Consider the following 26,796-nt stretch of genomic DNA (forward strand, 5'->3'; position numbering starts at 1 on the left):
AAGCCAAATGAAATCCGAGCGTCGACTTTCTTCCAGATTGCAGTCGAAAGCGCAGTCGAGCGTCCTCTCTCCTCACCACCCTCACCACCACCACCACCACCTCTCTACCACCCCCCCCCCCCATCCCTCATCGAAAGAGCGAAACAGAATGTCGACATTCGGCTCGCACTTCCGCGTCACCACGTACGGCGAGTCGCACTGCGCCTCCGTCGGCTGCATCGTCGACGGTGTGCCGCCAGGCATGGCGCTCGAGCCGCAGGACATCCAGACGCAGCTCTCGCGCCGCCGCCCCGGCCAGTCGAACCTCACCACGCCGCGCGACGAGAAGGATCGCGTAGAGATCCAGTCGGGCGTGGAGCGCGGCGTGACGCTCGGCACGCCCATCGCCATGCTGGTGCGCAACCAGGACCAGCGCCCGCACGACTACACCGACGACACGCTCGACGCCTACCCGCGCCCCTCGCACGCCGACTTTACCTACCTCGAAAAGTACGGCGTCAAGGCGAGCTCCGGCGGCGGACGCTCGAGTGCGCGCGAGACCATCGGTCGGGTGGCCGCGGGTGCTCTCGCCGAAAAGTATCTCGCCGAGGCGTTTGGCGTGGAGATTGTGGCGTTTGTCTCGAGTGTGGGCAAGGTGCATGTGCCGCGCTACCCGGGCGAACAGCTGGCCAAGGATGTCGTTGTCGCCGCTGCAAAGACGGACGCTGCCGAGGGCAAGTCGTTCTACGGCGAGTCGGCCACCGATGGCCCGCCGCAGACCAAGGTGGACAATGTGATCGACACGCAGGGGCTCACCGAGGAGGAGGCCGAGGAGCCGCTGTCCAGGGAGTTCCGCGAGCTGCTCGCCACCATCACGCGCGCCAAGGTGGACGAGAACGCCATCCGATGCCCGCACGAGCTCGCGGCCGAGCGCATGCGCCAACGCATCCTGCTCGCCAAGGCGAACAACGACTCGATCGGGGGCACGGTGACGTGCATCATCCGCGGCGTCCCCAGCGGCCTGGGCGAGCCGTGCTTCGACAAGCTCGAGGCGAAGCTGGCGCACGCCATGCTCTCCATCCCTGCCACCAAGGGGTTTGAGATCGGCTCTGGCTTCCGGGGCACCGAGGTGGCGGGTAGCAGGCACAATGACAAGTTTGTGCTCAAGGATGGCGGAAGGTTGGGGACGGTGACCAATTGGAGTGGCGGTATTCAGGGCGGGATCAGCAATGGCGAGGATATCTACTTCCGCGTGGGGTTCAAGAGTCCCGCTACGATTTCGCAGGACCAGGCGACGGCGACGTACGAGGGCAAGGCGGGCACGCTCAACACGCGCGGCAGGCACGATCCGTGTGTGGTGCCGCGCGCGGTGCCCATCGTCGAGGCCATGGCGGCGCTGGTCGTCATGGACGCTGTCATGGCGCAGGATGCTAGGGCTAGGGGGGCGGAAAGGCTCAGTAGGGCGCCTGTACAGGCTCTGCCGAACAGTATGAAGATGCCGCCCAAGCGTGTGTGAGCAGCTGCAATACGATATGATTTGGTTGATTTGTTTTTCAAGCGTGCGAGAGGGCGGCGGTGGGATCCCAGGCGCGATAGACGGTGCAGGTTTTGCGTTCGCGACGCAGTACGTTGCGCTCGTCTTCGCCCGTGACTTTGGCGCGCCATTGGGTGGTGAGGCTGGCTTTGTAGGCCGGGTGGTTTTCGGGCGGAGAATGCCATTCGTGCAGACCTAGGTTCTTGGGCACCTGGTCGGCATCGCCTGGCTTTGCGTGGGTGCCGGTCAAGCCGTTGTCGATGAGGGTGAAGCGTCGACTTCGGCGCCAACCGGGCACTTTGGCAAGCATGGGTACGTGTTCTTGCTCCCACCACGCGTTGAATTCGCTCTCGGCCTCGGGCGCGATATCGACACTGTTGCACACCAAATACGAAGGTGTATCTTTTGCCAGCTGGGGTTCAAGTCCCAGAGGTGAGGGTGGGCTGAGCGAGGGGTCGGTGTCGGAATCGTATTCCAGACGGTAGATTCGACGATCCACCACACCGAGCCTGGTGAAAAGCTCGGCTTCGCGTGGACTGCGCTGTGTGCGCAGAGAGGTGTAGCTCGTGTGGGCGAATACCGAGTTGTCCGAAATCGTATACAGCGCACCCCAAGTCGTCTCCGGCAGCGAAGAGTGAGAGAGCGTGGTAGAGGTGACCGCGTATCGGACCGCCGAGCGGAAGGTGGGGAAGCGCTCGATGCGAAGTGGCACGTGCTCCGTGTCGTACCAGTCGTGGAAAGTGGGCAGCGACTCATCGCCTGGATGCATAAACACCACCAGCAACCCGCTCTCCCCCGCCTTGAACTGCTCCGACATCGTGTAAAGATCTGAAAGGAATACCGTGGTTGGTGGAAAAGAGTGGCCAAGGCAAAGCGAAAGATGCAAGCTTATATTCCCGCACGTTGCCCTTCAGACGAGAGCTCATCCTTTTCCCGCTTTATCCGGATCCTCGACGCCGCGCGGATCATCTTTTCCCCGGCAGCCCCCGCACCTCCTCCACTCACCAATGCAACACGCACAGCAGGCAAAGATCAAATGCAACACACTCTGTCATTTGGGCATGCGGATGGGCTCGCCTACGCCCGGCCATTCACCTTGCTCTGCGCACGCAGCTTGGCTTCGCGCTCCAGACTCTGCTTCCAGCCCTCTTCGAACGCCGCCTCGTCGCGCGTCGGGTCTGCGATGCTCGCCGCAATCTCGTTCTGCTTGTGGCGGTTGGCCGACTTGAGCTCGTCGCGCCACGTCTGCACCACCTCGGCCGCCCGGCTGGGCGCATAGGTGCGGGCGAACAGCGCCGCCTCGCTCGTGCGCCCCGCCTTGTGCAGCACATCAATGCACGCATCCACATCGCCCAGCGACAGCAACGCCGCAAACGCCACGTTGGTACTGCCCTTGGCCGTCGCCAGCTCCGCCAGCCGCGCCAGCATCGCCCGGTCGTTCGTCGACGTGGCCACCAGCAGCATCGACGACACATCCTGCGCCTTTTCGAAACACTCCTTGGCCAGAGCCACGTTCCAGCGCGCAAGCGCCTTGTCGCCAATCGTGCGCCAGCGCGACTCGGAGCCCACCTGCGGCCCCGATCGCGCAATCTCGAGCGCCGTCTCAAAGTCGTCGAGCGAGATGGCAAGGTCAAAGCGGTGCTCGGCATCCGTCGACACTTCCAGTGCAAGCTCTTTGAGCTCCTGCGTCTCGAGGAATCGCGCCACGCGGTTGCGCTGGTCCGCCGGTACCTGCTCCAGCAGCTCGGCCGCCGCGTCCAGATCGCCGCGCAGGATGGCCGTCTGGTACTCGACCAACGCCAGCGACAGCGCATGGCTAAAGATGGCCAGATCCTTGTTCACCACGTACACGCGGCCGTGCTGCGGGATGTAGCCGAGCAGGAAGATCTCGTGGTCGGAATGCGTGATGGTGTGCGTCTGCTCGCCCACCAGATACTGCAGCCGGTTGGTCGAGTTGGTGTAGAGCAGACACTCGCCCGTCCACTTGGCGGTGCGCACGCTCTCGCTCACCTCGGTCACCACCTCGAACGCCGTCTCGACGCCTTCGTCGTCCACCTCGGCGCCCGTGTCGAGGAAGGCGGCATAGGCGTCGCGGTCGAAGCGCAGCACGTAGAACGAGTCCTGGCACACGATGGCCACCAGCTCGCCCGTGGTGGACCAGTGGATCGCCTTGGCCTCGACGTCGACGCGGCGCACCAGCGCACCCGTCTCCCAGTCGTAGAAGCACACAAAGCCGCCGCCGAGCACCGCGAGCAGCGCACCGCCCGCCACCGCCTCGACGTTGTACGCCAGCGTGAGCAGACCGGGGCGCTCCTTGAAGTTGCGGAACACCTTGAGCTTGGCACCGCCCTCGTGGACGGCGTAGGTGTTGCTGTCGCTCGCCCAGGCAAAGCCGAGACCGGAGCCAAAGGCCTTGTTGCGCCATGCGAGCGCGGTGTAGATGATGTACTCGCCGTCGCCGCACACGGTGACGAAGCGGCCGTTGGGGCTGTGCTGGAGCAGCTGCGGATACACCTCGGTGGAACCCATCTCGCGCACCGACACGGGCAGACGCTGACCGTCGGGCACGGCGTCGTCGGCGGTGGTGCCGACGTTGGCGCTGAGCACCTCGGAGTTGCGCGCCCACACCACCTTGCCGGCGGCGTCCATGCTGACGCTGGGCTCCTCCTTGCCGAGCTTGATGACGACGGCGCCCTCGTCGTAGCCGATGGCGACGTCGTTGCCCGTGCGCTTGTAGGCGACGCACCAGACGCGCTCGAGGCCGTAGTCGAGCGTAGACTCGAGGCGGTAGGTGTTGGAGTGCCAGAGCTTGACGGTGCCGTCTTCGGAGCCCGAGATGATGAGCGGCAGCGAGGGGTGGAAGACGGCGAAGGAGACGTTGGAGGTGTGGCCGGTGAGCGTCTGTACGCACGACTTGGAGAGGTAGTCCCAGATCTTGACGGTGCGGTCGTCGCCGACGGTGAGCATGTAGGGCTTCTCGCCGCCGTGGAAGTACTCGACGTAGTTGACGCCCTTGTCGTGCGCATCGAGCGTAAAGTTGGCGACGCTGGAGCCGAGCGTCCAGACCTTGACGGTGCGGTCGAGCGAGGAGGAGGCGAAGGTGTTGGAGTCCTTGGGGTTGAAGCAGAGGTTCATGATGTAGTGGGTGTGGCCTTCAAAGGTGTGCATGAGGCGCCATCCCTTGTCCCAGTCCCACATCTTGATGGTCATGTCGTCGGAGCCGGTGAGCACGTAGGGACCCGTAGGGTGTACGGTGAGGCAGCGGATGTAGTCTGGATGCGCCTCGAAGCTGATGACCTTTTCATGGGTGTTGTAGTTGAAGGCGCGCAGCTGGAAGTCGTCGGAGCCGGCGACGAACCAGTTTTTGCGCGCGATGAACTTGACGCAGCGGACGGGCACATTTGTGACCTCAAAGGTCTTTACGATGGCGCCGGTCTCGTAGTTCCAGATGTTGACGGAGCCGGAGTAGAGGCCTGCGAGGAGCCATGGCTCGGTGGGGTGAAAGTCGAGCGACTTTACGCGCTCCGACTTTGCAAAGAGCTTGCGCTGGATGTCGAGAAGCATGGGCATGGTGAAGTTAAGCTGCTGAGCAGCGGGGCGAAGAGCGCTCTAGCACCACCGAGGCCGCCGAGATTCGGATCGAGATTGTCGCGAGCGGTGTCGACTGCAGCAGCAAGATGGGCTGTGGTGAGAGTTGAGAAGAAGGGGGTTGATGCGATGATGTCGAGAGAGAGAGAGAGAGAGAGGAAGGAGCGTGCGTCGATGCAGCGGTTTGGCTGGCTGTGGATGCTGTGCGAATGGGGCTCGAGCCAACCCGCGAGCCAAGCCTTCCTGGCGCCTTGTTGGCCTTGCAAAGCTCCCCGAGTCGAGCGCGCGGTGTGGGTGGGTGGGTGTGCCTTTCTGCCAGGAGAGAGACAATGTTACACGTCTCTGTCAATTTCTATCCGGCCGGGATTGAGCGCGAAGAAATGTCGAGTAGGCTTTCCAACGATCTCACATCTTGAAGGAAAAAGCGTCAGCGCTCGCGGCGCGTCTCGAATCGCTCGCTCGCCCGCTCGCCCGCCAAACACTGAAACCGAGCTGGCCGCGTGCCTTGCTTTGCTTTGCTTGGGCGCCATGGCCGAATCATGCAACCCCCTCTCGCTCGCTGAATGCAGTTGGCAGTGGCATCGACGCAGTGGCATGGCTCCTCTTCGGTACAAATTCATCATTCTCGACTCACGCTTTCTTGCCACCCGGGGAACGCTCGCGATGGCAATGTGAGATACGACTGGACAAGAGGGGAGATGGCGGGACGAGCAAGGAGCGAGGAGCGAGGCATTGCCAAGGGCAGAGGCAGAGAGGCAGATAACGGACGGCGATGGCGGTGACCGCATCGCGAGCAGCGACGCTCGACTCGGTGTGCATCGGCAGTCACAGGCGAGGAGGCGATGTGTTGCTCTTTTTCGCCTCTCTCTCTCTCTGCCGCGCGCGCTGCTGTTGTCAGAGTGCCTGATGTGGTGTGACTCAAACTCGACACACACACTCTCTCTCTCCCTGCGCGCCCACCAGATCGGCACCTCGATGCGCTGACCGAAAGCGGCCGATTTCAGCGCAGAAAATGAAAAGAAAAGAAAAGAAAAGAAAATCCCGAGTTGGATGTGCTCAGCGCGGCGGCTCAGGGCTCGCAGCAGGCAGGGCAATCAACACGGAAATTGCATAAACTTAACTTACACAAAAAAAGGCACGCGGGTCCATCAGCAGAGCGAGAGAGAGAGAGAGGTCAGGAGCGAGGTGTTTGGTTCGCAACAATTGAAATGATGCGCACAATTCCTCGAGTGGCTGCGGGTGCCTGCAGACCAACACTTCGCCCTCGCATCGCAGTCATCCATCCCTGCCTGCCTGCTGGGAGCGGCGGCAATGGCTCCCGAAATCCATCCGTCCATCCGTCCATCCATCCCTCCGAAAGCAGACATCCGTCCACTCTCTCTCTGGCGCTCCACAGTCGCAGCCGTCCTTTTGGCACATTCCCACGCCCTCTCTTCCGTCATACGTCGGGGTCCTTCGCGCTCCATCTCTCGCTCTCTCGCTCTCTCCCTCTCCTTGCCTCGTCTCGTCGGATCTTCCATAATCGCTTCGTCGCTCCTTCGCCTCGTCACTCCGTCACTCTCCCACCTCACCATCGGCTCATCCGTCTGGCTCCAACACTCGAGCCCATCCAGTCGACCCGCACACGCCATTCCGCATCGTCGCTTGCCTTGCCTTTCTCGGCTGCTACCCCATCACTCTCCTCGTCGGCTCGTCCGTGGCACACGCCTCGAGCACACCATCGGAACACCATCGGAACACCATCGGAACACCACCGCCACTTTGGCCCTCGCCGCCATCATCCCAACATGACTCGTCCGAGCGCCGCAGTACCCGACGCTCGTGATGGTGCGGCTGGCTCGGCCGGCTCGGCTGGCGCCGCTGCCTCCGCTGCCTCCGCCGCCGTCGCCAAATCCGACGATGCGCAGTCCAGTGGGCCAGACCAGCAGCCTCCATCCCAACCCGCCCCCCTCTCCACTCCACCGCCCGCTGCCAACGCCGACCTGCCAACGCCCCCCACCTCCCACAACGAGTTCAGGCCACCGCCAAACCCAGTAGCATCCTCCTCCAGGCTCCATCAGGACGAGCAGCTGCCCGATGCTAGCCCCATCACCACCGCCTCCGAGAACATGGCCCCGCGCAGGGCCGCAGCTCGTCTCAGCGGCGGCAGCTCCTCCTTCGATCGCAATGCCCCCGCCTCCGCCGCCGACGACTCCTTCTCCTCTTCACACCGAAGAGCCAGCAGGCGCTCCAGCATCGACCGCAACGACGACCGCTCCTTTGCCGCAGAACGTCCACTCGGCAGAGGCTCCTACCGATCCCGCGCAACGCCCTCCCCTTCCCGCTCGCCCGCACGCTCCCTCACCCCATCGCCCATCCTCGGTCCCGTCTTTGCAGACCTCCCTCGATCCCTCCGTGCCGTCCGTGACGACGACCACGACGATCACGACCACGACGAACACGACGCTCTCAAGCTTGGACACCTCTCCTTCCCCATGCTCGGCGTCGGCGTCGGTCCCACCAAGGACGAAATCGAACTGCTCGTCTACGGCACCAACGCCGCCAACAACCACGTCCCAGAGCCTCCTTCCCCCACCGAAGACTCCGCCAGCATCGAGTCCATGCTCACCTCCCTCGCCAACATGGGCCTCGATCCTCTGCCCCAATCCTCCGCCAGCGACAGGGAGCGCCAGCTCGCAGGCATGGTCAAGAGGCTCGCCGAGCGCTGCACCACCCTCGCCGACTCGCGCAATCGCGCCCAGTCCCAGCTCAAGTCGACTCGCCTCACCGCCCTCTCCGTCATCTCGTCCATGAAGCAGGCTCATGCACACGCCCTCGCCGCGCACCGCAACACCACCGACCGCCTCGACGCAGAGCTCGACGGCTGGAAGGCGCAGGCAAAGATGCTCAGCGCACTCCTCACCCGCGCAGAAGCACGCGGCTTCGACGAAAGGCGCTCCGCACCCAACTCGGCCTCGCTCGTCACCTTTGCAGACAGGGCCAAGGCTGCCGCTCCCAGCTCCTCGCCAAATCATCACCGCGTCGCCTCCTTCAAGTCGGAAGCCGTCGCCACTTCCAACGCAGACTCGGCACAACGCATCCTCAGCAGCCCCAGCCTCCTCTCGTCTTCCCACGACGCGGCGGCAGCAGCCGTCACCGCCTCTCCCGGCACCACCGGCCTCGGCATCACAAGCACCGGCCTCGCCGAAGTCGACACCGACCTCTCCCCCGCCGCATCCCTCCTGCGTGAGAGGAACAAGCTGCTCACCGACAAGAAGCATCTCAAGGCGCGCGTCCGCGACGCAGAAGCGCAGGTGTACAAGCTCGAAAACGAGCTCAAGGCTCTCAGGCCCTACCTCGTATCCGGTGGCATCAAGTCCACCGAACTGCCCGCGCCCGCCTCCAACCCAGATTCGGCCGCGACCGTCGCCACTCCCGGCGATCTGAGCCAGCCCGGCACCGCACCCACCACCCCGAGCCGCTCCGGCAGCCGTCGCGACAAGAATCGCAAGAAGCGCGTTGTCACCATGGGCGACGCCGAGACCGAGCATCTCATGCTCGCGGCTCGACGACTGCGCGAGCTGCGCAAAGAGCAAGCCGCCGCTGCCTCGTCCTCGACATCGCCCGCCGACTCGGCCTCGCTGCCGGCTTCTCAAGCTCGCGATGCAACCTCCAACGGTGTCCTCGCGCCTGCTGCCGAGCTGCACGCTGCCGTCGGCCACGCATCGCCCATCAAGCGCCAGGCAAGCGAAGGTCCCATGACCACTGTCGACAGCGACGCTCTCTACCCGCGCGAGCCACACACGCCTCCGTCCCGATCTGCCGAGAGACCGCCCAAGACGCCCAAGTCGGTCGCAAGCATTCCCAACACCCCTCGCACCGGCATGCGCGCCAGAGAGCTCAACGAGCTCGCGCGCGCCGACGACCGACGCGACAGCTGGTCCGCACGACACCGTCGTCTCGACTCGGCCTCTTCCTTCACCGGCATCGACGAGCTGCTCCAGGCCGCCGAGACGCTCAACCCTGGCGCCGCAGCTCCTTCGCCCACTCGCTCCCGCGCACCCACCGGCCCCTTCCCGCCCGCAAGCGCCGATCCGGGCTACTACCCACGCGAGGCCCCGCACCGCGCCATGCCATACCCGCCGCCGCCGCCGCAGCTCGCCGTCAACACGCAGCGCGGTGCCGACTACGACTCGTACGGATACAGCGCAGCGCCGTACCCGATCCAGTCGAGCCCACTGCGCATGGCGCACGAGAGCCCCAAGCGCCGTCGCGTCTCTTCGGCCGCGTTCGACTTTGAGCCGTACGGGTCGCCGTTCCTGGGCGAGCGTCAGCCGCGCGTGCGCACCCAGACCGAGGGCGCCGATCCGTTCGCACAGCCGCGTCCCTACCACGACTATGGCCCCAGCGGCCCGCCCAGCGCAGGCGGCAGTCAGGCGCTGAGTGCGCTCGACCTGCTGGCGGACCAGGCCACGGCGAGCCAGAACCCGTCGCAGGGGAGCGACAAGTCGGCCGACTACGAGGGCGTCAGTCCGATCGGTAGCTTGAGCAGCGAGGACGAGATGACGATCGACGGCGAACCCAGGCGCAAGTCGGGCTCGCGATCCGCCGGGCCGCGCGCCCAGGACAATTCGCGCAAGAACGGCTCGCAGGGCTCGTCGTCGCGCGCCAGCGAGGGCAAGAGCTTTGGCGGCAACCAGAACCCCGAGAAGAGGCTGCCCTATGTGCGTTGGACCGCCGAGGAGGACACCAAGCTGCGTGCGGCGATCAAGGAGCATGGGCAGAGGTGGGAGCTGATTTCGCGCGCCGTGGGAACGCGCTCGTACCATCAGTGTCGCCAGCGATACCTGCTCATGCGGCGCAAGGAGGCGGCAGCCAAGGCGCAGGCGGATGCCGATGATGGCGGGCAGGGTCTGTCGGCGTCGGCGTCGGATCAGCAGTCGCAGGATTCCGACTATGGGCACGATTCGCAGATGCCCAGCTCGAGCAGTCGACGCAAGAGCGGCTCGCACGTGCGTCGTGCCTCGCGAGGCAGTGGAGGCGCCGACGGCGAGGCGGGCGCGACTTCGACGCCGCTGCACAAGCTTTCGATCGGCGCACCTGCTCCGGCGGGCAGCGTGTACGGTCAGTTTTCGCCGACGCCGCGACAGGAGGCACTGCCGGCACCGTCGTCGCAGACACCTACGCATGCGAGGATGATGTCGCATCCGCACGCCGCGGGCCCGCTGTCGCCGTCGATGCAGCCGTCGTCGCCGTACTCGTCGCACACGCCGTCGGCGGTGAGACGCGCGCACTATCCGCCGCCTTCGCCGCTGTCGACGTCGTCGAGACAGCTGCCGCCGCTCCATCCGCCGCCGCAGGGATACGCGTCGCACGGCCCTGCTCCCGCGTCGCCCCACCTCGGCGGACACAGAAGGCAGGTGTCCGGAGACGCTCGACAGCCCCCGCCCGCTTCGCCTACGACACCGACCTCGGGCGCGCGACGCATGGGTGCAGCTCTGTACAGCTAAGCCGCCCCCCTCACATCACTCGACCCGCGCCACTTTTAGGATACGATATACCCTTCTCATGCCCACCAGGAGCCTTTTCTCTCTCGCTGGATCAACACCTCTATGCAGCTCTTTGTTCTTGTTATTTTTTCATCCGGATGGAACAGATTGGAAATGCAGATTCGGATCTCTCTTTGCCCCGGGGAGTCTCCCTCGACCGGCTGTGGTGGCGTGTGCTCCGCGCTGGGTTTGGCCGATGCTCTTTGTGCCGCTCTAAAGAGGTGAGGGAGGGTGTCAGAAGGTACCTGCTAGGGAGCGTGCGGCGTCAGCGGCCGAGATGCGCGATCGACCACTGGCAGTACCGGAGCTGCCGGAGTTGAGCGTGCCGAAAGGGTTGGGGCGCGCGGGCGTGGGACGGTCGAGGAACATGGATTGGGCCACTGGCGGCGCACGCTGCGATGGTGATGGCGATGACGGTGGGATGGCGGCAGCATGCATGGACTGTGCCATCGATGGCGCATCCAACGATGGAGCGCGCGACCAAGCGTTGGATTCAGCCGACAGCGAGGGCGCCATGGATTCAGAACGACCACTGGCCCTCGGTGATCCGAGCGATGGCCGCGATGGCTCGGCAACCTCCGACCGTGGCGGTGCAGGCGAGTCAGCGGGGGTGCTCCATCCCGAATCCACGCTGGCATATGGCGGTCGAGACACGGAGCTCTGGCGTGGCGTGTGGGTGGGTCGTGTGGGAGTCTGCACTTTGCTCGCCTCACCTCGTCGCGAGGCGTCCAACTCGGCGCTGAGCGCATGCATCTCCTTGAGCATCTGCTTGGCAAACATGGTGCTTCCGCGCGCATGCTCGATGAGCGCCTGCTGCACATCGTGGTGCGCATGCCGAGAGTGGCTCTGCAGACTCGCGTGCAGCTCGTGGCTGATGCGTTTGAGATGCTGCGCGAGCGCGTGTTCGTGGCGCTGCGCCTCGTGCAGCTCCTCGAGCGCATCGTCTACGCGATCCGCGCGCAGGTTGCGCTGCATCTTGAGATGTTCCGCCTCGCGCTTCTTGTTGACCGTCGCCTTTTGCGCCGTGTGGTGCTCTTCCACCAGCGCATTGCGCGCAAGCATGGTCTCTTTGGCGGCACGAGCGTTGATCGACTGATACGCCACTGCGTCGCCCAGCGTCAGCAGCTCGGTATTGCTCAGCGCATCTTGCAGCTCGCCCAGACTGCGGGCGGTGTAGGCGGTGCGTTTGAGAACGTAGGGCAAGCCGAGACGCAGAGACGGTGGACGGATCTCCTCGACGGCACCAAGATTGCTCAGCTTGACCGACAGATCCGAGAGCGCGACGTTGAGCGAGCGGCGTGCGTTTGCGAGCTTTTCGGACGCTTCGGCGGCGTCGGCGAATTGCATCTCGAGGCGCGTGACTTCGGCGCGCGCAGCCACGAGATCCTCGTCGTCGTCGTAGACGCTTCGGGAGGTGCTGAGGCCCTTGGAGCTGGTGCCGAGGCCGAGGATGCTGAATCCGCTGCTGGAGATGCGCGAGCCTGCGGATGCGGAGGTGGCGAGGACGCCATTGGGGAGGCCGCCTGTAGCATCGACGCCGCCGTAGGCGACCGAAGCGGCGCTCGCCATGGCGTTGGCGAAGCGTTTGCGTGCGGCCGAGGAGCTGCCGGTGCCGGGTGGCGTGGGAGCATAGGCAAAGTCGGCCTCGACCAAGTTGCGTGTCTCGGGATGGTCTCGGAGGCTCGGTTCTGCGAGGATGCGGGAGAACCATCTTGCGAGCATGAGACGCAGGATGCGGGTATCTTCGACGCCGCTGGCCGTGGTGGAAGGCAGCGGCAGCGCCGGCACGATAATGGCCGGGCTGGAGAGGGAGAGCGCGAGTGCGTAGAGGCAGAGCTCGCGGTAGGAGCGAGTGACGCCCGGATAGGAGGATGCGCGGAAGTGGGGCAGGTTGGTGAGCGCATCGATGCGGACGACGAGGTCCTTCTTGGCCCTCTCTATCGACTGGACGCGCACGCGCAGGAAGAGCTCTCTGGGTTTGGTATGCGGTTCGTAGATGCGAGGAGCGGTGTCTTGCGCTCTACCGTTGAGGTCGTCCTTGCGTTGATCGAGGTCTGGACGCATGGCTGCAGACGGCGCCACTCCGGGGAGGGGCTTGTCGATGCCCGGATGCTGCTGCTGAGGCGCAGTGCGCGTTGACGACTCTGGCAACGACATGGTGGTGACTCTTGACTGGGCAGGAAGAGATGATCAGAGCGTCTGCATTTCGGAGGAGGCGACGCTGCAGCGTATGCTGAGCCGATACTGGCTGCCGACAGAGAGAGAGAGAGAGAGGAGAGAGCGAGGTTGATTGAGATGGAGTGAGGGCGATGGGGAGAAGGCGAGGAGGAGAGCGAGTGCGGGCCATCCGACTGGCTCGGCATGCAGCACGCGGGCACAGACCACGAGCGTGTTAGAGCTGCTGCTGCTGTCCCCTGCCCCTCTCTCGCGCGGATTTGGCGTGGAGCTTAGCCTCCACTCTTGTGGCTGCGACGCGCCGGCTCTCGCGTCGGTGTTGCCGATCCAAATCTGGACGCAGCGCTTGCACCCCGATCGTAGCCACTTTCTCGCCCAAGCTGGCTTTCACGACCGCGGGGGGAGGTATGCATCGGAAGCACCGTCGCTGTACAATCAGCACCTACTCATCACCAAGGTTGTCGAGTTCTGGGCGTGGGGAATCCCACGACGCTGCGTGTGTTTTGGCAGTCTCAGCGTTCGGAAGAGCCGCGTCGCTTCTTTCTGCCGCGTCGTGAGTGTGTGCTGTGCTGGCGTGGTGCGGCGAATTTTGGCTGGCTTGGCATCCAACGCTGCTGCTGCCGCTGCTCGGATGGTCCGTCGGCGAGCATCCACTCGAAATCGCGGTGCGGCGCGTCAAAATAGCAGCAACAGCAGCAGCGACAGCACCGGCACCGCAACAGGGTTTCACTGTGTGATGCGTCGAGAATTGTGCGTCGCGCTTGGTCCACCTGACTGCTGCTTGCTGCCCGAGATCAATTGATTCATTAATTGGAGGCGTCGGCGGCGGCGGCTGCATCGGCCAGCGGCTGTCGGTCGGTCGGTCGCTTCTCTGCGTCTGGCAATTGTGATTGCGTCTGCTGTCTGCGCCTCTCAACCAGGAGCGGAAAGGCCGTAGTCTCGGTCCGCTTTCTTCGTCACCACCCGCATCCACCTCCTCCTCGTCGTCGTCGCCATCCGTCGATTCGCACCTCATCCGCACTCCTTTCCGCACGCACCCGCATCGTCTAACAGCTCCGCAGCGCGCCCACCCTCGCTCGACACACTTCGTCCACTCTCGCCCAGACTCAGCCGCTCTTCCGACACACTCCCGCACCTTGGCCTCTTCCGCTTCCGCTTCCGCACTCGACACTAGACTACTTGTATCCCACACCGAGCCTTGCACTCGTCCGCTCTTGCAAGCATGTCGCAGCCACATCCTCTCGACCCGGCCACCGTCGCCATCCTCCGTCCCGCCATCATCCAGATCCTCAACAATGCCGACCTAAGCTCCATCTCGGCCAAAAAGGTCCGCGCCCAGCTCGCCTCCCTCCCGCCATCCGCTCTGCCCCCAGGCCTCGACCTCAGCGCAAGCAAGAAGGCCGTCGACGAAGTCATCCGTGACTGCTTCGACCACATCTCCAAAGGCATGCCCGCTCCACCACAACCCCCCACCAACTCGTACAACGGCACCGCCTCCGCACCCGCTTCCGGAGGCCTGGCTCTCCCAGGCCTCGGCGGCGTTCGTGGCGGACACACTGCCACCCCGCCCTCCGCTCCCGCCGCCAAACCCGCCCCCGCCAAGTCGACGCCCTCCAAACCCAAAGCGGCGCCCGCTTCCAACGGATCCAAGGCCAAGGCCGAACCAAAGCCCAAGAAGAAGGCGGCCACCAAGAAGCGTGCCGCCGCAGACGACGACGACGAAGACGAAGAGCCGCGCAAAAAGAGGGCTGCCAACCCCAACAACCCTTTCAACAGGCCCCTCATCCTCTCTCCAAAGCTCGCAGACGTCTGCGGTGGAGACGAAGTAAGTGATTCCTACTTCATCCGCCCATTCCGCTCCTGCTGCCGCGCCGTATACTCACCGCTTGCTTCTCCTGATGCTCCTCTCTTCCCGCGCCCAGATGCCTCGTCACGCCGTAGTCAAGCAGCTGTGGGCGTATATCAAGTCAAATAACCTCCAGAACGAGAGCAACAAGCGTCAGGTGAGTCCCCCCTTCCCTTTCCTGGCCGCACGTAAACTGCCCCGCATCCTGACACATCTCTTGCCCTTCTCTCTCACACAGATCCTCTGCGACGCCAAGCTTACCGACATCTTTGGCAAGGAAGCCGTAGAGTAGGTTCCAACAGCGCAACTATCGGAGTGCAACCCCCGAGTACATTCTGGCTGACCCTGCATTCCATCCGCCTTTGCTTGCTACAGCTCGTTCGAGATGGCCAAGCTCATCGGCTCTCACCTCACAAAGAAGGACGTCGCATGACACGTCGGGACCTCACCAGCCTCCCGTCTCGATACCTCCTGGTCAGGATCATCTCCTTGCCCTTGCTCCTTTGACTTGCCCTCCTACCTCTCCACGCGTCTTGTCCAACCCGGAGGCAACCGGCTCGCCACCTGCACCACCTCGGCTACGCAGATTGGCTCTATCGATCCGCGCCTCTTGGCGCCGCGCCATGGTCGTGACCCACTTGTACGAGCTCTGCAACCCACGTCACATCCGGAACCTGCGACGCGCGCATCTTGCGGCATGGATGGCGATTGCGTGAGAAAGGTCTACAAGTACAATTGATGAAGAAGCTACGTAAAACGGGGATGGACGAAATGCTGCTGCGTTGAAGCGTGGGGGAATGTTCAGATGGACTCCTTCCACCAGTCGGCCTGGGCGGCCATGCGCGGTTTGAGACGCACGGTGTCGGTGAGACTGTTGTCGCCCGCAGTGGAGAAGGGTCGCTTGTCGAGTGCAGGCGAAGCGGGGTCGACGGCTTGGCCGTCAACAGGGGCCTTCCACACCTTGTTGGGCCGTGCCGAACGCGAGCCCAACCTCGAGGCAACGGAGCTGCCACCGAATCCGCCGTGGCCCTTTGCACGCAGCTGCTCGTCCCATTTGGACTTTTGACTGCGGAAGACGGCCATGGTGGCACGCGCGTCTTCGACCGACGAATGCGACTCGCCCTCGAGCTGGATGTCGATGCCCAACACCAGCTTGGCGAGCTTCTTGAGACTTGGGTATTTTGTCTTTGCCAAGTCGCGCAGCGGTTGGAAGGTGGCGGTATCGCGCGTGAGTGGCTTAGGATGCGAGAGCAAGAGCGCCTTGAGATCGTTCTGGATGGCATGCCCGACGAGCACCTTGCCCTTGATGAGAGCAGCCACTTCGCCCTGCACCTCGCTGAAGGAAGGTGCGCCCTTGAGGTCCCTGGGACGAACGCCCGAGACCCAGGTGCGGTAGTCGGTCACCTTTTCCTGTGGACGCACGAAGCGGTCCATGATGGTGGCGCCGTGAAAGTTGACGATGGAGACGCGCGCGAGTACAGATTCGGAGCCCTTGTCGCCGACACCGACCATCTCGCAGTCGATGGCGAGGTAGTTGCCCGGCTCCTTCTTGGCTGGATTGGCGTCGGATGGCAGGCCGCCTAGGATGACCTTCTTTTTGAGGTCTACGTCCATGATACCCTCCCACTGTCCGCTGCGCGATATCTTGTCGGAAGCGCTCTGACGGACGAGCTCGAGATCCTGTGGCGAAATGTCCTCGGCAAACCAGGGTAACGAGGTTGGCGCCGGGCTGGAGGACTTGCTGCCTCCGGATTCGTTGGGCGAGACGTCGTCATGGAACCTTGGGCGCTTTGGTTTGGATTGATACGAGAGGGATTTGCGGCGGCCTTGTTGGGATGGAGTCGAGGTGGATGACGAAGCCTCGGGCTGAAGCGTCTTTTTGAGCGCCTTCCAGTTGCTGCCTGCGCCCTTGGCACTGGCAGGCTTGGCGGTGGCGGTGGGATGTTGGCGCTTCATGAGGATGAAGTGGGCGATCTTGGTAGAATTTGTATTCGAGGGTGGGATGGGCTGAGGGCTGCGGGCTGGCGACTTGGCACGGTGCGTCGAGGTGGACGGTTGGATGCGGGTGCTAGGTTTGGGAGTGCGAGCCGGCCATGGCAGCCCTTTGATGGCGAAGAAGCGGCGCAGGATGGCGGTAGAGGGTGGCGATATGAAGCACGAGGTAGCAGCGATACTAGTGGCTTGAAAGGCCTCTATCTGACGAGCAGGCGCACGTTTGATGGTAATGGTCGGATGGGGAGTGGTGGTGGTGGTGCAAGATTTCGCGCTGCAAAAACAAAAATTCCAACCGCGGCTTTCCAAGAATCGCTGCGTGTGGAGTTACAGTCTCCACGCCAAATTTTGCCTGCGGTCAAGTGCCGTGGCCAAACGCGAAAAAAGGCGCCGGCGTGACTTTGCGCTGAAAAGCCGAAAAAGAAAGACCCTTGAAATGATGGGGCGGCTCAGCCGGACCAAGGTGGTGGCGGGCGAGTCATGCTGACAGATGAAAATCGCCTCCACCCTGCGGCTCTTCCGAAGGTGTGGAGAGGGTCGGAAGTGAACCGGAAGCGCACGGGCTCGAGGCTGGGGATTCATGCACCAAACCACCTTGACCCTCATTGGCTTGGGATCGGATCGAGCGATGCACATTTTGTTGGGCCAGCTGACGACGGGCGCACCTCGCCTGCTACGATTGCAGGCGTCGGCGTCGAGCCGACTGCTCTCGACCAGCCGCGTTGTGGCGCAGAAGCCAAAGGTGCTGCTGCTGGACGAGGTGAAGCTGGCCAAGTCGCAGCTCGCCCAGCTCTCCAACGCCGCTACAGTGATCGAGTCGAGCGCAACGACGCGGTCCGAGCTCATCCAAAAGTTCAGGACGGGCGGAGAGTACGCCGACGTGGTGGGCATCTATCGTCACTTTGGCGCAGCACGCTCCGTCAAGATCACCGGTCGCCTCGACCAAGAGCTCGTCGAGCAGCTGCCCAACAGCTTGCGATACATTGTGCACAACGGCGCAGGATACGACCAGCTCGATATAGCCGCTCTCTCGCAACGACGCATCCAGGCCTCCAACGTCCCCACCGCCGTCGACGACGCCACCTCGGACGTCGCCCTCTATCTCCTCCTCGGCGCCATCAGACGCTTCCCGCTCGCACGCGCCCACATGGACAAGGGAAGCTTCAACTCGGCTTTCCCTTTCCTCGAAGCCCACGATCCGCGTGCCAAGACGCTCGGCATTGTCGGCGCTGGCGGCATCGGTCGCGCATTCGCCTACAAGGCTTCGCACGCGCTTGGCATGAAGGTCATCTACCACAACCGCAACCGTCTCGATCAGCAGCTCGAAGCCGACGCTGCAAAGGGTGGCATGGAGTACGTCGCCTCGCTCGACGAACTGCTCGCGCGCTCCGACGTTGTCTCCCTCCACTGCCCCCTCACTCCCGCCACCAAGGGCCTCATCGGCACAGAACAGCTTCACAAGATGAAGAAATCCGCCATCCTCATCAACACCGCCCGTGGACCCGTCGTCAAGGAACAAGAGCTCGCCCAAGCCCTCGAACAGGGCGTCATCGCCGGCGCCGGCCTCGATGTCTTCGAAGCAGAGCCCAAGATCCACGAGCAGCTTTTGGCGCTCAAGGACTCCAAGGTCGAGCTCCTACCGCACGTCGGCACCCTCACGCTCGAAACACAGACCGAGATGGAGGCCGTCTGTCTGCGAAACCTTCTCCAGGGCCTCCGAACCGGTAAGCTCGGTTTCACCGTGCCTGAGCAAAGGGACGTCGATTTTAGCTAGTTTGGCTCGCCGGCCCTGGGCGATCAGTGACATTTCGGCGCTTAATAGATTCTCATATTAAATGCAGTCGAGTCCCGGAACGCGTGCCGCCAAGCTCGGCCGTCTGAAAAAGAAAGTGACATGTTGCGCTGATTGGCACCCCACCCACTCGCCGCTCCCATCACGCCGCTCGTCACGCGGTGGCCGGCATCGCGGCGTCCATACGGCTCGCAGACCTTCGCCAAGATCAGCCTTGCGCCTTGGCTCACGCCGTCGCGAGTTCGATCGGCTTGCACCGCTTGTTGTCGTTCGATGCAGACAAACTTTCCTGCCGGCTGCAACACCGCATCACCCCTCTTCGTCGGAATCCAGTCGCTGACCATGCCCAGTTTGCCTCAGACTGACAAAGATACGCTTGAGTCTCTTATCGACCCTGGACCTCGGTCAGCCTTGAGCAGAACGAACCCTGCCCTGAAAAGAACCGCCTTCTCCAACCTGCTGGCTTTTGGTCCTTGATGAGTCTCCACCATTACTACCAGTCTTTCGTCCTATCTCGCAGCCCACACCTTGACTTGCCTGCACGCTTTCCATCACGCCGTCGGCTAGAGCCAGCGCTCGCCTCACGGCCTCTTCAGTCACCATCATCATGTTTCGACTGCTGCTCTTGCTTTTGCTCTGCGCCTGCACGCTCGCTAACACCGTGGAAGTCCAGCCGGCTCTTTCTGAACAGCGGCACGCTTTGGTGCCTTCGCCTCACAGCCTAGATGCCATCGCCAGGGCAGCCGCAGAGTCGTTTCTCGAGCAGCATCAAGCCGCCACCGCCCAAGACGCCCAGCTCGACTCGGCCCCTCTGGATGTGGACCCTGTCAAGCGAGACGCGTCGGCGTTTCTCGACCTGGACCCTGCGCCCCTCCAACTGCTCGACCAACACCAGCTGGGCCCTGCCCAATACATGCTGCCCAAGGTGCTCCAGGTCACAGCTAGCGGTCTCACCGGCATCGCAGAGGCAGGCAAGAACCTCTTTGACGGCATCGCACAAGTGCTCCAACAGAGCCAGGTCGCTTGGGCAAACCTTCAAAACGCTACAAACCTCACCAGGATCCTCCAGGACTCCCTCTCGGATCAGTTTGGAGACCAGATCAGCCAAGCCGGCTGGCAGCTCACGCTCAACGACACCATGCCTCCCTCCTCCTCCTCAAGACAGAACAATGCCGCCCAGGCCAACTCCACCTTCTGGCTCGAACTCGTCGATCACAATGGCTCCGCCACCTACAATCCCACCCCAAACACCTACAAGGTCTTCCGCAACGTCCGAGACTTTGGAGCCAAGGGCGAGTGAGTATGACGCTTCCCAGAACCCGACACGAAATCCCCTTTCGAGCATGCGCACTGACTACGCACGCCCTCTCTTGCTGAACTAGTGGAGTAACCGACGACACAGATGCCATCAACCAGGCTATCAGCCAGGGCAACCGATGCGGTCAAGGCTGCGGCAGCTCCACCATCTCCCCTGCTCTCGTCTACTTCCCACCCGGCACCTATCTCGTCTCGTCTCCGATCGTCTCCTTCTACTACACTCAGCTCGTAGGAAGCGCTACAGACCGCCCTACCTTGCTCGCTGCTCCCTCCTTCCAGGGCATAGCCGTCATCGATGAGGATCCTTACGGCCCCGACGGTTCCAATTGGTACATCAACCAAAACAACTTCTTCCGCGCCGTCTACAACTTCAAAATCGACCTCACACAGATGCCTGCCTCCTCCGGCACGGGCATCCACCACCAGGTCAGCCAGGCCACGAGCCTCTTCAACGTCCACGTCGAGATGCGCCAGGATCCCAACGGCAACGCTCAGCAGGGCATCTTTATGGAGAATGGCAGCGGTGGCTTCATGGCCGATCTCTCCTTCCGCGGCGGCAAATACGGCGCCTATCTCGGCAACCAGCAGTTCACCGTCCGCAACGCTACGTTTGAGAATTGCCAGACGGCCATCTCGCAGGCATGGAATTGGGGCTGGTCCTACCACGACATTCGAATCTCCAACTGCACCCTGGGCTACGAGATGCGCACGAGTCCAAATCCAGCCTCGGGCAACCAGGGCGCTGCCTCCGTTTTGGCCTACGACTGGAGCCTCACCAACGTCGATACCGCCTTCAACATCACCACCCCCGATTCCGGCACCGTCATTCTCGACAACATTGCCATCGACCATGTGCGCGCTGCGGTCAGCGCTGGCGGTGCAAACGAGCAGGTGGTGCTTCTCGATGGCTCGCAAGAGCCTTCGGTCATCAAGAGCTGGGTTCAGGGCGCAGTCGTGCAGGGCCAGCAGCAGCTCGACGACGCACAGGCCATCTCGGACGTCAACATTCGGCGCCCTTCGTCGCTTGTCGATGCAAGCAAGCCTTTGCAGCCCTTTTTCAGCCGCAGTCGGCCGCAATACCAAGGAGCCGCTGCCTCAGACTTTGTCAACGTCAAGGAATTCGGATGTGCAGGAGACGGCACCACCGACGACTCGAAGGCGCTCCAGCAGATCTTGAACAGTAGCGCTGGTAGCAAGATCGTCTACGTGCCCCACGGCACCTACTACCTCGAATCCACGGTCACTTTGCCGCCAGGCACAAGGATGGTGGGTGAGGTCTGGCCCGTCCTCATGGGCGGTGGGCCGCTTTTCCAAAACAGCTCAAATCCTCAGCCCGTCATCCGCGTGGGATCGCCGGGAGACTCTGGCGTCATGGAAATCTCGGACATGGTGTTCTCCACCCGAGGGCCCGCAGCCGGCGCCATCGTTGTCGAATGGAACATTCGAGAGCTGGACGGACAGCAAGGCTCCGCCGCTGTCTGGGACAGCCACATCAGGGTCGGCGGATTCGCCGGCACCAACCTGGAGGCGGACAAGTGCGCGCGAGAGCAGCCTTTGAGCGAGCAGTGTCGTGCGAGCTTCATCAACCTCCATCTCACTGCCAACTCGAGCGCATACATCGAAAACATGTGGGTGTGGACGGCAGACCACGATCTCGACTACGGCGAGCGCGCCCAGGTCAACCTCCTGTCCGGGCGCGGAATCCTTGTCGAGTCCAAGCAGGGTCCCGTGTGGATGTACGGCGGCGCGTCGGAGCACTCTGTGCTGTATCAGTACAACATTGTCGACGCCAGCAACATCTTTATCTCTCTCGCCCAGACCGAGACGGCATACTTCCAGGGCGCAGGCCGCGCGGTCGCCAGCGCAGAAGAGCCGCTCTCGCTTCAGCGGTACAAAGATCCGAACTTTAATCTTTCGTCGGCGCAGTCGCCCACTTCGCCCTTTGCGGATCCGTCGGATCCCTACGAGAACCGCGGCCTTGGCATGCGCATCGCCAACAGCAGCAACATCTTGGTCTACGGCGCCGGCTTCTACTCGTTCTTTGACAACTACAACCAGGCCCAGGTCTCCAATCGTCGGTCACAGAAGAGGATCCTCTGGCTCGAGAACGTCGACTCGCAAGCCAACGTATGGGTCCTCAACCTCAATACCGTCGGCGTAGAGAAGATGGTCACCGTCGACGCCATCGATACCGTCGACGAGGGACCGCTGCGCAACGGATTTGGGAATACACTCGCCGTTTGGGCGGCCCAAATCGCGTGGTAGGCGCGCACCAGCCAGAACAATAGCGCACTTGGAAGCAAGGACGTTTGTACGCACGCTTTCGACTGATGGGGTTGCTGTAATTGCGCGCGTGAGTGATGACGCTGGCCCCTCCTGAAGCTCACGCTGGCGAGGAGAGAGGACGAGCACAGTGAATGTTCGCGCTCCAATGCGTGTCGTGAAGTGAAAATTCATCAAGTAGAGACGGGCGGCTGCTCGAGATGTCTCTCCTTTTCAGACGCACGAGATGTGGTGGAGGGAAGTGCATCATGCCAGCCCGGGCTGCACGCCTCCATTCGTGCTGTGGAAACGATAGCAGGCGATGAGCAGCTTGGTAGCAGCCAGCTACCAGCCAGTCACTCGCGATTGAACGGCTGCTGGCTGGATGATCAGCCAGATTGTGTGCCCGATACCTAGCTGCTGTCGTCGGTTCGCATGTCTTCGGGATATAGACCTGGATAGCTGAAGCAATAGCTACGCGAGAAGCTAAAGCCACCGACTCTTGAGTCATCATTCGAGGATTGCTGAGCGATTTCGAGGAGACAACCCCAGCCAGAGCAACACGAGTCCACTCATGATGAGTCGCCTCAATGGCTCGCCCAAGACTACCAAGCAAGGCGGCTGAAGGCTGACACCCATCGATAATTGTGCCTGCGGTTGAGGACTGGCTCAGGAGCAGCCAGCACGACGCGATTCACGAATGACACGCATCCATCCACGACTCATGCCTTGGTGCAGGAAAATTGGTCTGTTGACAGCTAATGGGAGACAGCTCGAGAAGAAGTCCATCATGATTGGCGCGCGGGTTGGGCTTAGCTTAGAGAACAGAACAGCCGTAGCGGCTGTTCGAGGTGGCTTATTCCGACATCGCCCTTCCCTCACGATCAAAAGCCAACCGAGATTTCTTACTCTTTCTGACGTTGATGGTCGCTGAAATCGGGCTCGGGTGGGCTTGTCCACCTAGCCATCCCGACTCATCACCCGTGATGCGTGGTCATGATCGGCTCTTTCGCGGGCTTCCTCTGATCACAAGGAAGGCACATGGAGGAAAGCCTTCCCAAGCCGACCAGGACCCAATCGAGCACACACCCCTAGCTAGCTTGGCGATTCATGACTGGCCTCTGGACACGCTTCGGTCGGCTGCATGCTCAGCGGCCTTGGGAGCAGGCCAAAACCGGCCCGAGCTTACACATCGGCTTCTAGACCGATCCAACCGGATTGGCTTGCTGGTTGGCTCCGTTCCCTTCGTGGTTCTGATGCCTTGTTCCTTGGTCACCCGTGGTGGCTCGTTGGTGACTTCTAGCGCCGTACGTATAACTCGCACTTTTTCACACTCATGAGTCCTGCCCTCCATGCATGTACGGCTCATAGACGGGGAACAGAACGTTCACGACTACACCTCGTGCGTGATTCGCGATCCATGATTCGGGCTCCACTGGCATATGCGTGATCACCTGCACTCTGCACGTCGTCACGAATCGCGGACGCAATTCCATGGCTCGGGGAAGGTGGCGCTATGCTATTGCGGGTGTCACGTTTGCTGGTCACCTGGCGGCCATGCTAGGCACGAAGCTTCACCAAGTCGTATGGGGTGTCTAGATCCTCACGCATGACGATGTTTGATGTGGGAATCCAGCTCACATCAATCAAGGCGTGAGGGTCAATGGTGCGACACCTGGAGACATCAAAGCTGACATCTGAACGAAGGCAACATGTATGATGTCCGCAATGTGCATGAATTGCGAGCTAGAACTTGCTGCTCTTCATGCTTCATGCAGTAAGTCAGACCGTTGAAATTAGGAGCAGAGCATGCTGTGAGCTGATCTGTCTTGCTTGCGGGTGGCTCCGTGTTGCTGCCAACATCATCAAAAGGAGCGCTGCATGTTCTAGACTAATCGCAAGCCACGTCACATCATACTCAAAACAACCGCGTACGCGCTTAGCTTTGATCTTGGATATGACGCCGTGACTTGCCATGGAGTTTAGCCGGTAGGACCTCCGCTGGCTTCGCGGTTGGCTTGCAAAAAGCTACATTGCTTTCATCACGGTCACACATGGCGGCTGATGTCGTAAAAACCTTCAGATCGCGCAGGTCAATTCACAGGTCAATTTAAGTTACACGATGATCAATTCAAATTCTTGGATCTCATAGGTTCATTCATTAAGTTATGTGAGTCATGCCTGCGCAAGAGATTTGTTTCAGGAATCTACGATGTTAGAGTTCAGAGTCCTTCGGGGGTGCTTATGGGCTACATAGCCGGGAAGGATGTCGAGAATTGAACGTCCTCGAATATCACGATTTGACGAACTTAGAGTTGCGAATTTCGGTTTGCTCAGTTCCGTGCTTTTGTCCAGATCACGCCGAAGCAAGCAGCTATTCGTGTCGCACATGACTTAAGCCGTCGGTGTCGAAACTGCGCAACTGATGATTTGACCTGCATGATTGCCTTGCCTTGCAGATAATTAATCACGAAACATCGGGGATGTGAATTTACATGAATGGCAAATTCAAGACAAGTCACAGAAGGCACCCGAAATCATTCAGCGAGCCAAACGCGTGCCCACATTGACTAGCTGCTTCTGTTCCCGCTCCTGCGCAGGCGCAGACGTTCATGACATCCATGATTGACAAGCTAACTTACGACCTCATCTGAGTCTTTTGCAAGCTCGCAATGACACCGAAGCGAGAAAGTTTATAAGTTAAGTTATTCCGAAAGTGTAGTCGCCAACCGCGAATCATGATTAATAAAAGTTATGCAGTTGCGCACGTGCAAACAACGATCAAATGGCGCTTGTAACAGATCTGTGGTATCAGTCGGGTTGAGATGCAGCAGGCATGATGCGCTTCAGCAGACAGAAAAATTTAGTCTGGTTGCTAGAAAGGATGTCATGAGTGCGGCTCGTAAGTTAAGTCAGTTGGGTCAATTTTTTGCTGTGCCTTTCTCTTCAATTTAAGATAAGTTAGTTAAGTTAAGTTATCAATCATGCCCGACAAATGCCGTGAACTCAATTGCCTACACACAGTGCGTGACAACCAAGGAATAGTTGAGTGTCAAACCCCCTGATCACCTGCACCTCGCGGCGTCGATGTTCGAGGTCAGAGTCGTCACTACCGTCAGAGTCGCCAATGCCGTCTGAGTTGTTGTCGCTTCCCTTGGGCGAGCCGGAGCTCATGTTGCCGGCATCGCTATGGTAGGAAATGTCTGTTTGCCCGCTTGGGTCGTAATTCATATCCTAAGAAAACGCGAGCTGGCGAGGAGCAGCCACCCAGCAGCCACCCCGGGTGGCTGGTAATTAGCAGCCACCCAGCAGCCATCCGGGGTGGCTTCTCGGGAGCAGCCACCCATCAGCCACCCAAGTGTGTGTGGGTGGCTGTGGGGCGGCTGATCCCAAACAGCCACCCGGGGTGGCTGATGGGTGGCTGCTCGTCGCCACCCACCCCATTTGTTAGGATTTGATTTGCCGCTAACTTACCTTTGTTTTTGTGTCGTTGTTTATTGAGCGCCGTACTTGGTATCGATTTTAATACGCACCTCATCTTCGCTACCTTTGGTCACGGCTTGAGAATCATCTGAGAATCATCAAAGCGAATCACCTCGGAGAAATCATGGATTCCCAAATCTACTCAGTACACACTGGTTGACTTAACTTGATTTTAGTGACAGAGAGTTGCGACGACAACATCATTCATGTCTCACGGAATTCAGAAAGAACTGTGATTTGAGAAATAATCATGAAACACCTAGGGCTCGAGTGTCGGGTCATCGGTGGCTCAAAGATCGATGTTATAATGAAATTCCACAATTAAGTTCATTAACATGGGTCGCGAGTCGCGCCATAAAAATAAAACACGAATCTTATCATAGACGATGGACGCTTGCACGCTCAAAAGCAAGGCCTAGTCAGTCCTGCACACATAAGTTCGTTCGCTTTGTGGTGGGCTTGCAGCGAGGATTGACTGTGAGCGTCATATGGATCACGCGAGTGGCCCATTGACGGAACAGGCCCATTAGCGAGACAGAAATCACGAAAAATGATCGTCCTACACGATCTGTAATATCGTAAGTGATGCATTTGAATGACGGACAAATCTCCGCGACAAGGTGGCTAGCTGGCTGTCCGACATGAGCCTGGCAGCAGCCAGCCCACCTGACCTGGCTGACATTCATGATTCACCAGCTCGTGTTTCTTCAGAACGGGGATTTTCATTGTGATTTTATGGTCATGAGGTGTCAAGATTTCAAGCGTTCATATCTCATTTGTAGTTTTCATGGCTGGAGTCATACTACAAGCACGCATCATCTGTGATGAAACGTGAAGGTCATGAACGCATCCGAAGCATCATGACGAAAGTGGATGGACTCGTGCCAGCGAGAAACAGCGACAGCAAGACACAGGGTGAGGCTCTGACTTGGCACGAGGATGCAGTGTCGATCAGAGCGGGGAAGGCGGCAGGAGGGCGCAGGTGTGTGTTGTGTTGCGGTCGCGTGTGTTGGACCAGTGTGCGGCTGGAACGGTGTCGCGCACGGCCATGCACGTCACACGCTTTTGCTTTTTCAGATATCGACCTCCACACCGCGACCTGTCGAGCACAGTCAGCGCAACACGAGCGTGACGTGCGCCGGCGAGGCTGTTTGATTCACGAGGAAAATTCCGCAACTGCGCCAACGCACTCGGCCATCGTCCCCACCTCCACCATCACCATCACCCACACCGCTGCTTCTCCGCTTCGGGCCCCACCAGCACGTCCGCTCGCAGCTCTACAGGCCAGTCGCCAGCAGCC

The 26,796-nt window shown here is 61.1% G+C and overlaps 9 protein-coding genes across 9 annotated transcripts; 5 read left to right on the plus strand and 4 right to left on the minus strand.

Annotated features, from left to right (window-relative positions):
- Positions 1-148: 148 nt before the first annotated feature.
- Positions 149-1,495, plus strand: PAN0_007c3107 (chorismate synthase; the record flags this gene model as incomplete). The annotated part of the gene is made up of 1 exon (XM_014801192.1): positions 149-1,495. The coding sequence occupies one exon, from the start codon at positions 149-151 to the stop codon at positions 1,493-1,495; it is 1,347 nt and encodes a 448-aa protein (XP_014656678.1).
- A 37-nt stretch (positions 1,496-1,532) lies between these two features.
- Positions 1,533-2,330, minus strand: PAN0_007d3108 (uncharacterized protein; the record flags this gene model as incomplete). The annotated part of the gene is made up of 1 exon (XM_014801193.1): positions 1,533-2,330. The coding sequence occupies one exon, from the start codon at positions 2,328-2,330 to the stop codon at positions 1,533-1,535; it is 798 nt and encodes a 265-aa protein (XP_014656679.1).
- A 260-nt stretch (positions 2,331-2,590) lies between these two features.
- On the minus strand, positions 2,591-5,083 carry PAN0_007d3109 (ER to Golgi transport-related protein; the record flags this gene model as incomplete). The annotated part of the gene is made up of 1 exon (XM_014801194.1): positions 2,591-5,083. One exon carries the CDS (start codon positions 5,081-5,083, stop codon positions 2,591-2,593), a length of 2,493 nt encoding a protein of 830 aa, XP_014656680.1.
- Positions 5,084-6,312: 1,229 nt separating this feature from the next.
- Positions 6,313-10,590, plus strand: PAN0_007c3110 (uncharacterized protein; the record flags this gene model as incomplete). The annotated part of the gene is made up of 1 exon (XM_014801195.1): positions 6,313-10,590. The coding sequence occupies one exon, from the start codon at positions 6,313-6,315 to the stop codon at positions 10,588-10,590; it is 4,278 nt and encodes a 1,425-aa protein (XP_014656681.1).
- A 273-nt stretch (positions 10,591-10,863) lies between these two features.
- On the minus strand, positions 10,864-12,786 carry PAN0_007d3111 (vacuolar protein sorting-associated protein vps17; the record flags this gene model as incomplete). The annotated part of the gene is made up of 1 exon (XM_014801196.1): positions 10,864-12,786. The coding sequence occupies one exon, from the start codon at positions 12,784-12,786 to the stop codon at positions 10,864-10,866; it is 1,923 nt and encodes a 640-aa protein (XP_014656682.1).
- A 1,240-nt stretch (positions 12,787-14,026) lies between these two features.
- Positions 14,027-15,083, plus strand: PAN0_007c3112 (SWIB/MDM2 domain protein; the record flags this gene model as incomplete). Its single annotated transcript, XM_014801197.1, has 4 exons — positions 14,027-14,629; positions 14,727-14,807; positions 14,889-14,938; positions 15,026-15,083. 4 exons carry the CDS (start codon positions 14,027-14,029, stop codon positions 15,081-15,083), a joined length of 792 nt encoding a protein of 263 aa, XP_014656683.1.
- Positions 15,084-15,451: 368 nt separating this feature from the next.
- Positions 15,452-17,124, minus strand: PAN0_007d3113 (exonuclease; the record flags this gene model as incomplete). Its single annotated transcript, XM_014801198.1, has 2 exons — positions 15,452-16,916; positions 17,102-17,124. The coding sequence occupies 2 exons, from the start codon at positions 17,122-17,124 to the stop codon at positions 15,452-15,454; spliced, it is 1,488 nt and encodes a 495-aa protein (XP_014656684.1).
- Positions 17,125-17,222: 98 nt separating this feature from the next.
- PAN0_007c3114 (2-hydroxyacid dehydrogenase) lies at positions 17,223-18,416 on the plus strand (the record flags this gene model as incomplete). Its single annotated transcript, XM_014801199.1, has 1 exon — positions 17,223-18,416. One exon carries the CDS (start codon positions 17,223-17,225, stop codon positions 18,414-18,416), a length of 1,194 nt encoding a protein of 397 aa, XP_014656685.1.
- Positions 18,417-19,041: 625 nt separating this feature from the next.
- PAN0_007c3115 (beta-1,3-glucanase) lies at positions 19,042-22,016 on the plus strand (the record flags this gene model as incomplete). Its single annotated transcript, XM_014801200.1, has 2 exons — positions 19,042-19,730; positions 19,817-22,016. The coding sequence occupies 2 exons, from the start codon at positions 19,042-19,044 to the stop codon at positions 22,014-22,016; spliced, it is 2,889 nt and encodes a 962-aa protein (XP_014656686.1).
- Positions 22,017-26,796: the final 4,780 nt, after the last annotated feature.

This window comes from Moesziomyces antarcticus (assembly GCF_000747765.1).
Source record: "Moesziomyces antarcticus DNA, scaffold: scaffold_v10007, strain JCM 10317, whole genome shotgun sequence".
Taxonomy (NCBI): domain Eukaryota; kingdom Fungi; phylum Basidiomycota; class Ustilaginomycetes; order Ustilaginales; family Ustilaginaceae; genus Moesziomyces; species Moesziomyces antarcticus.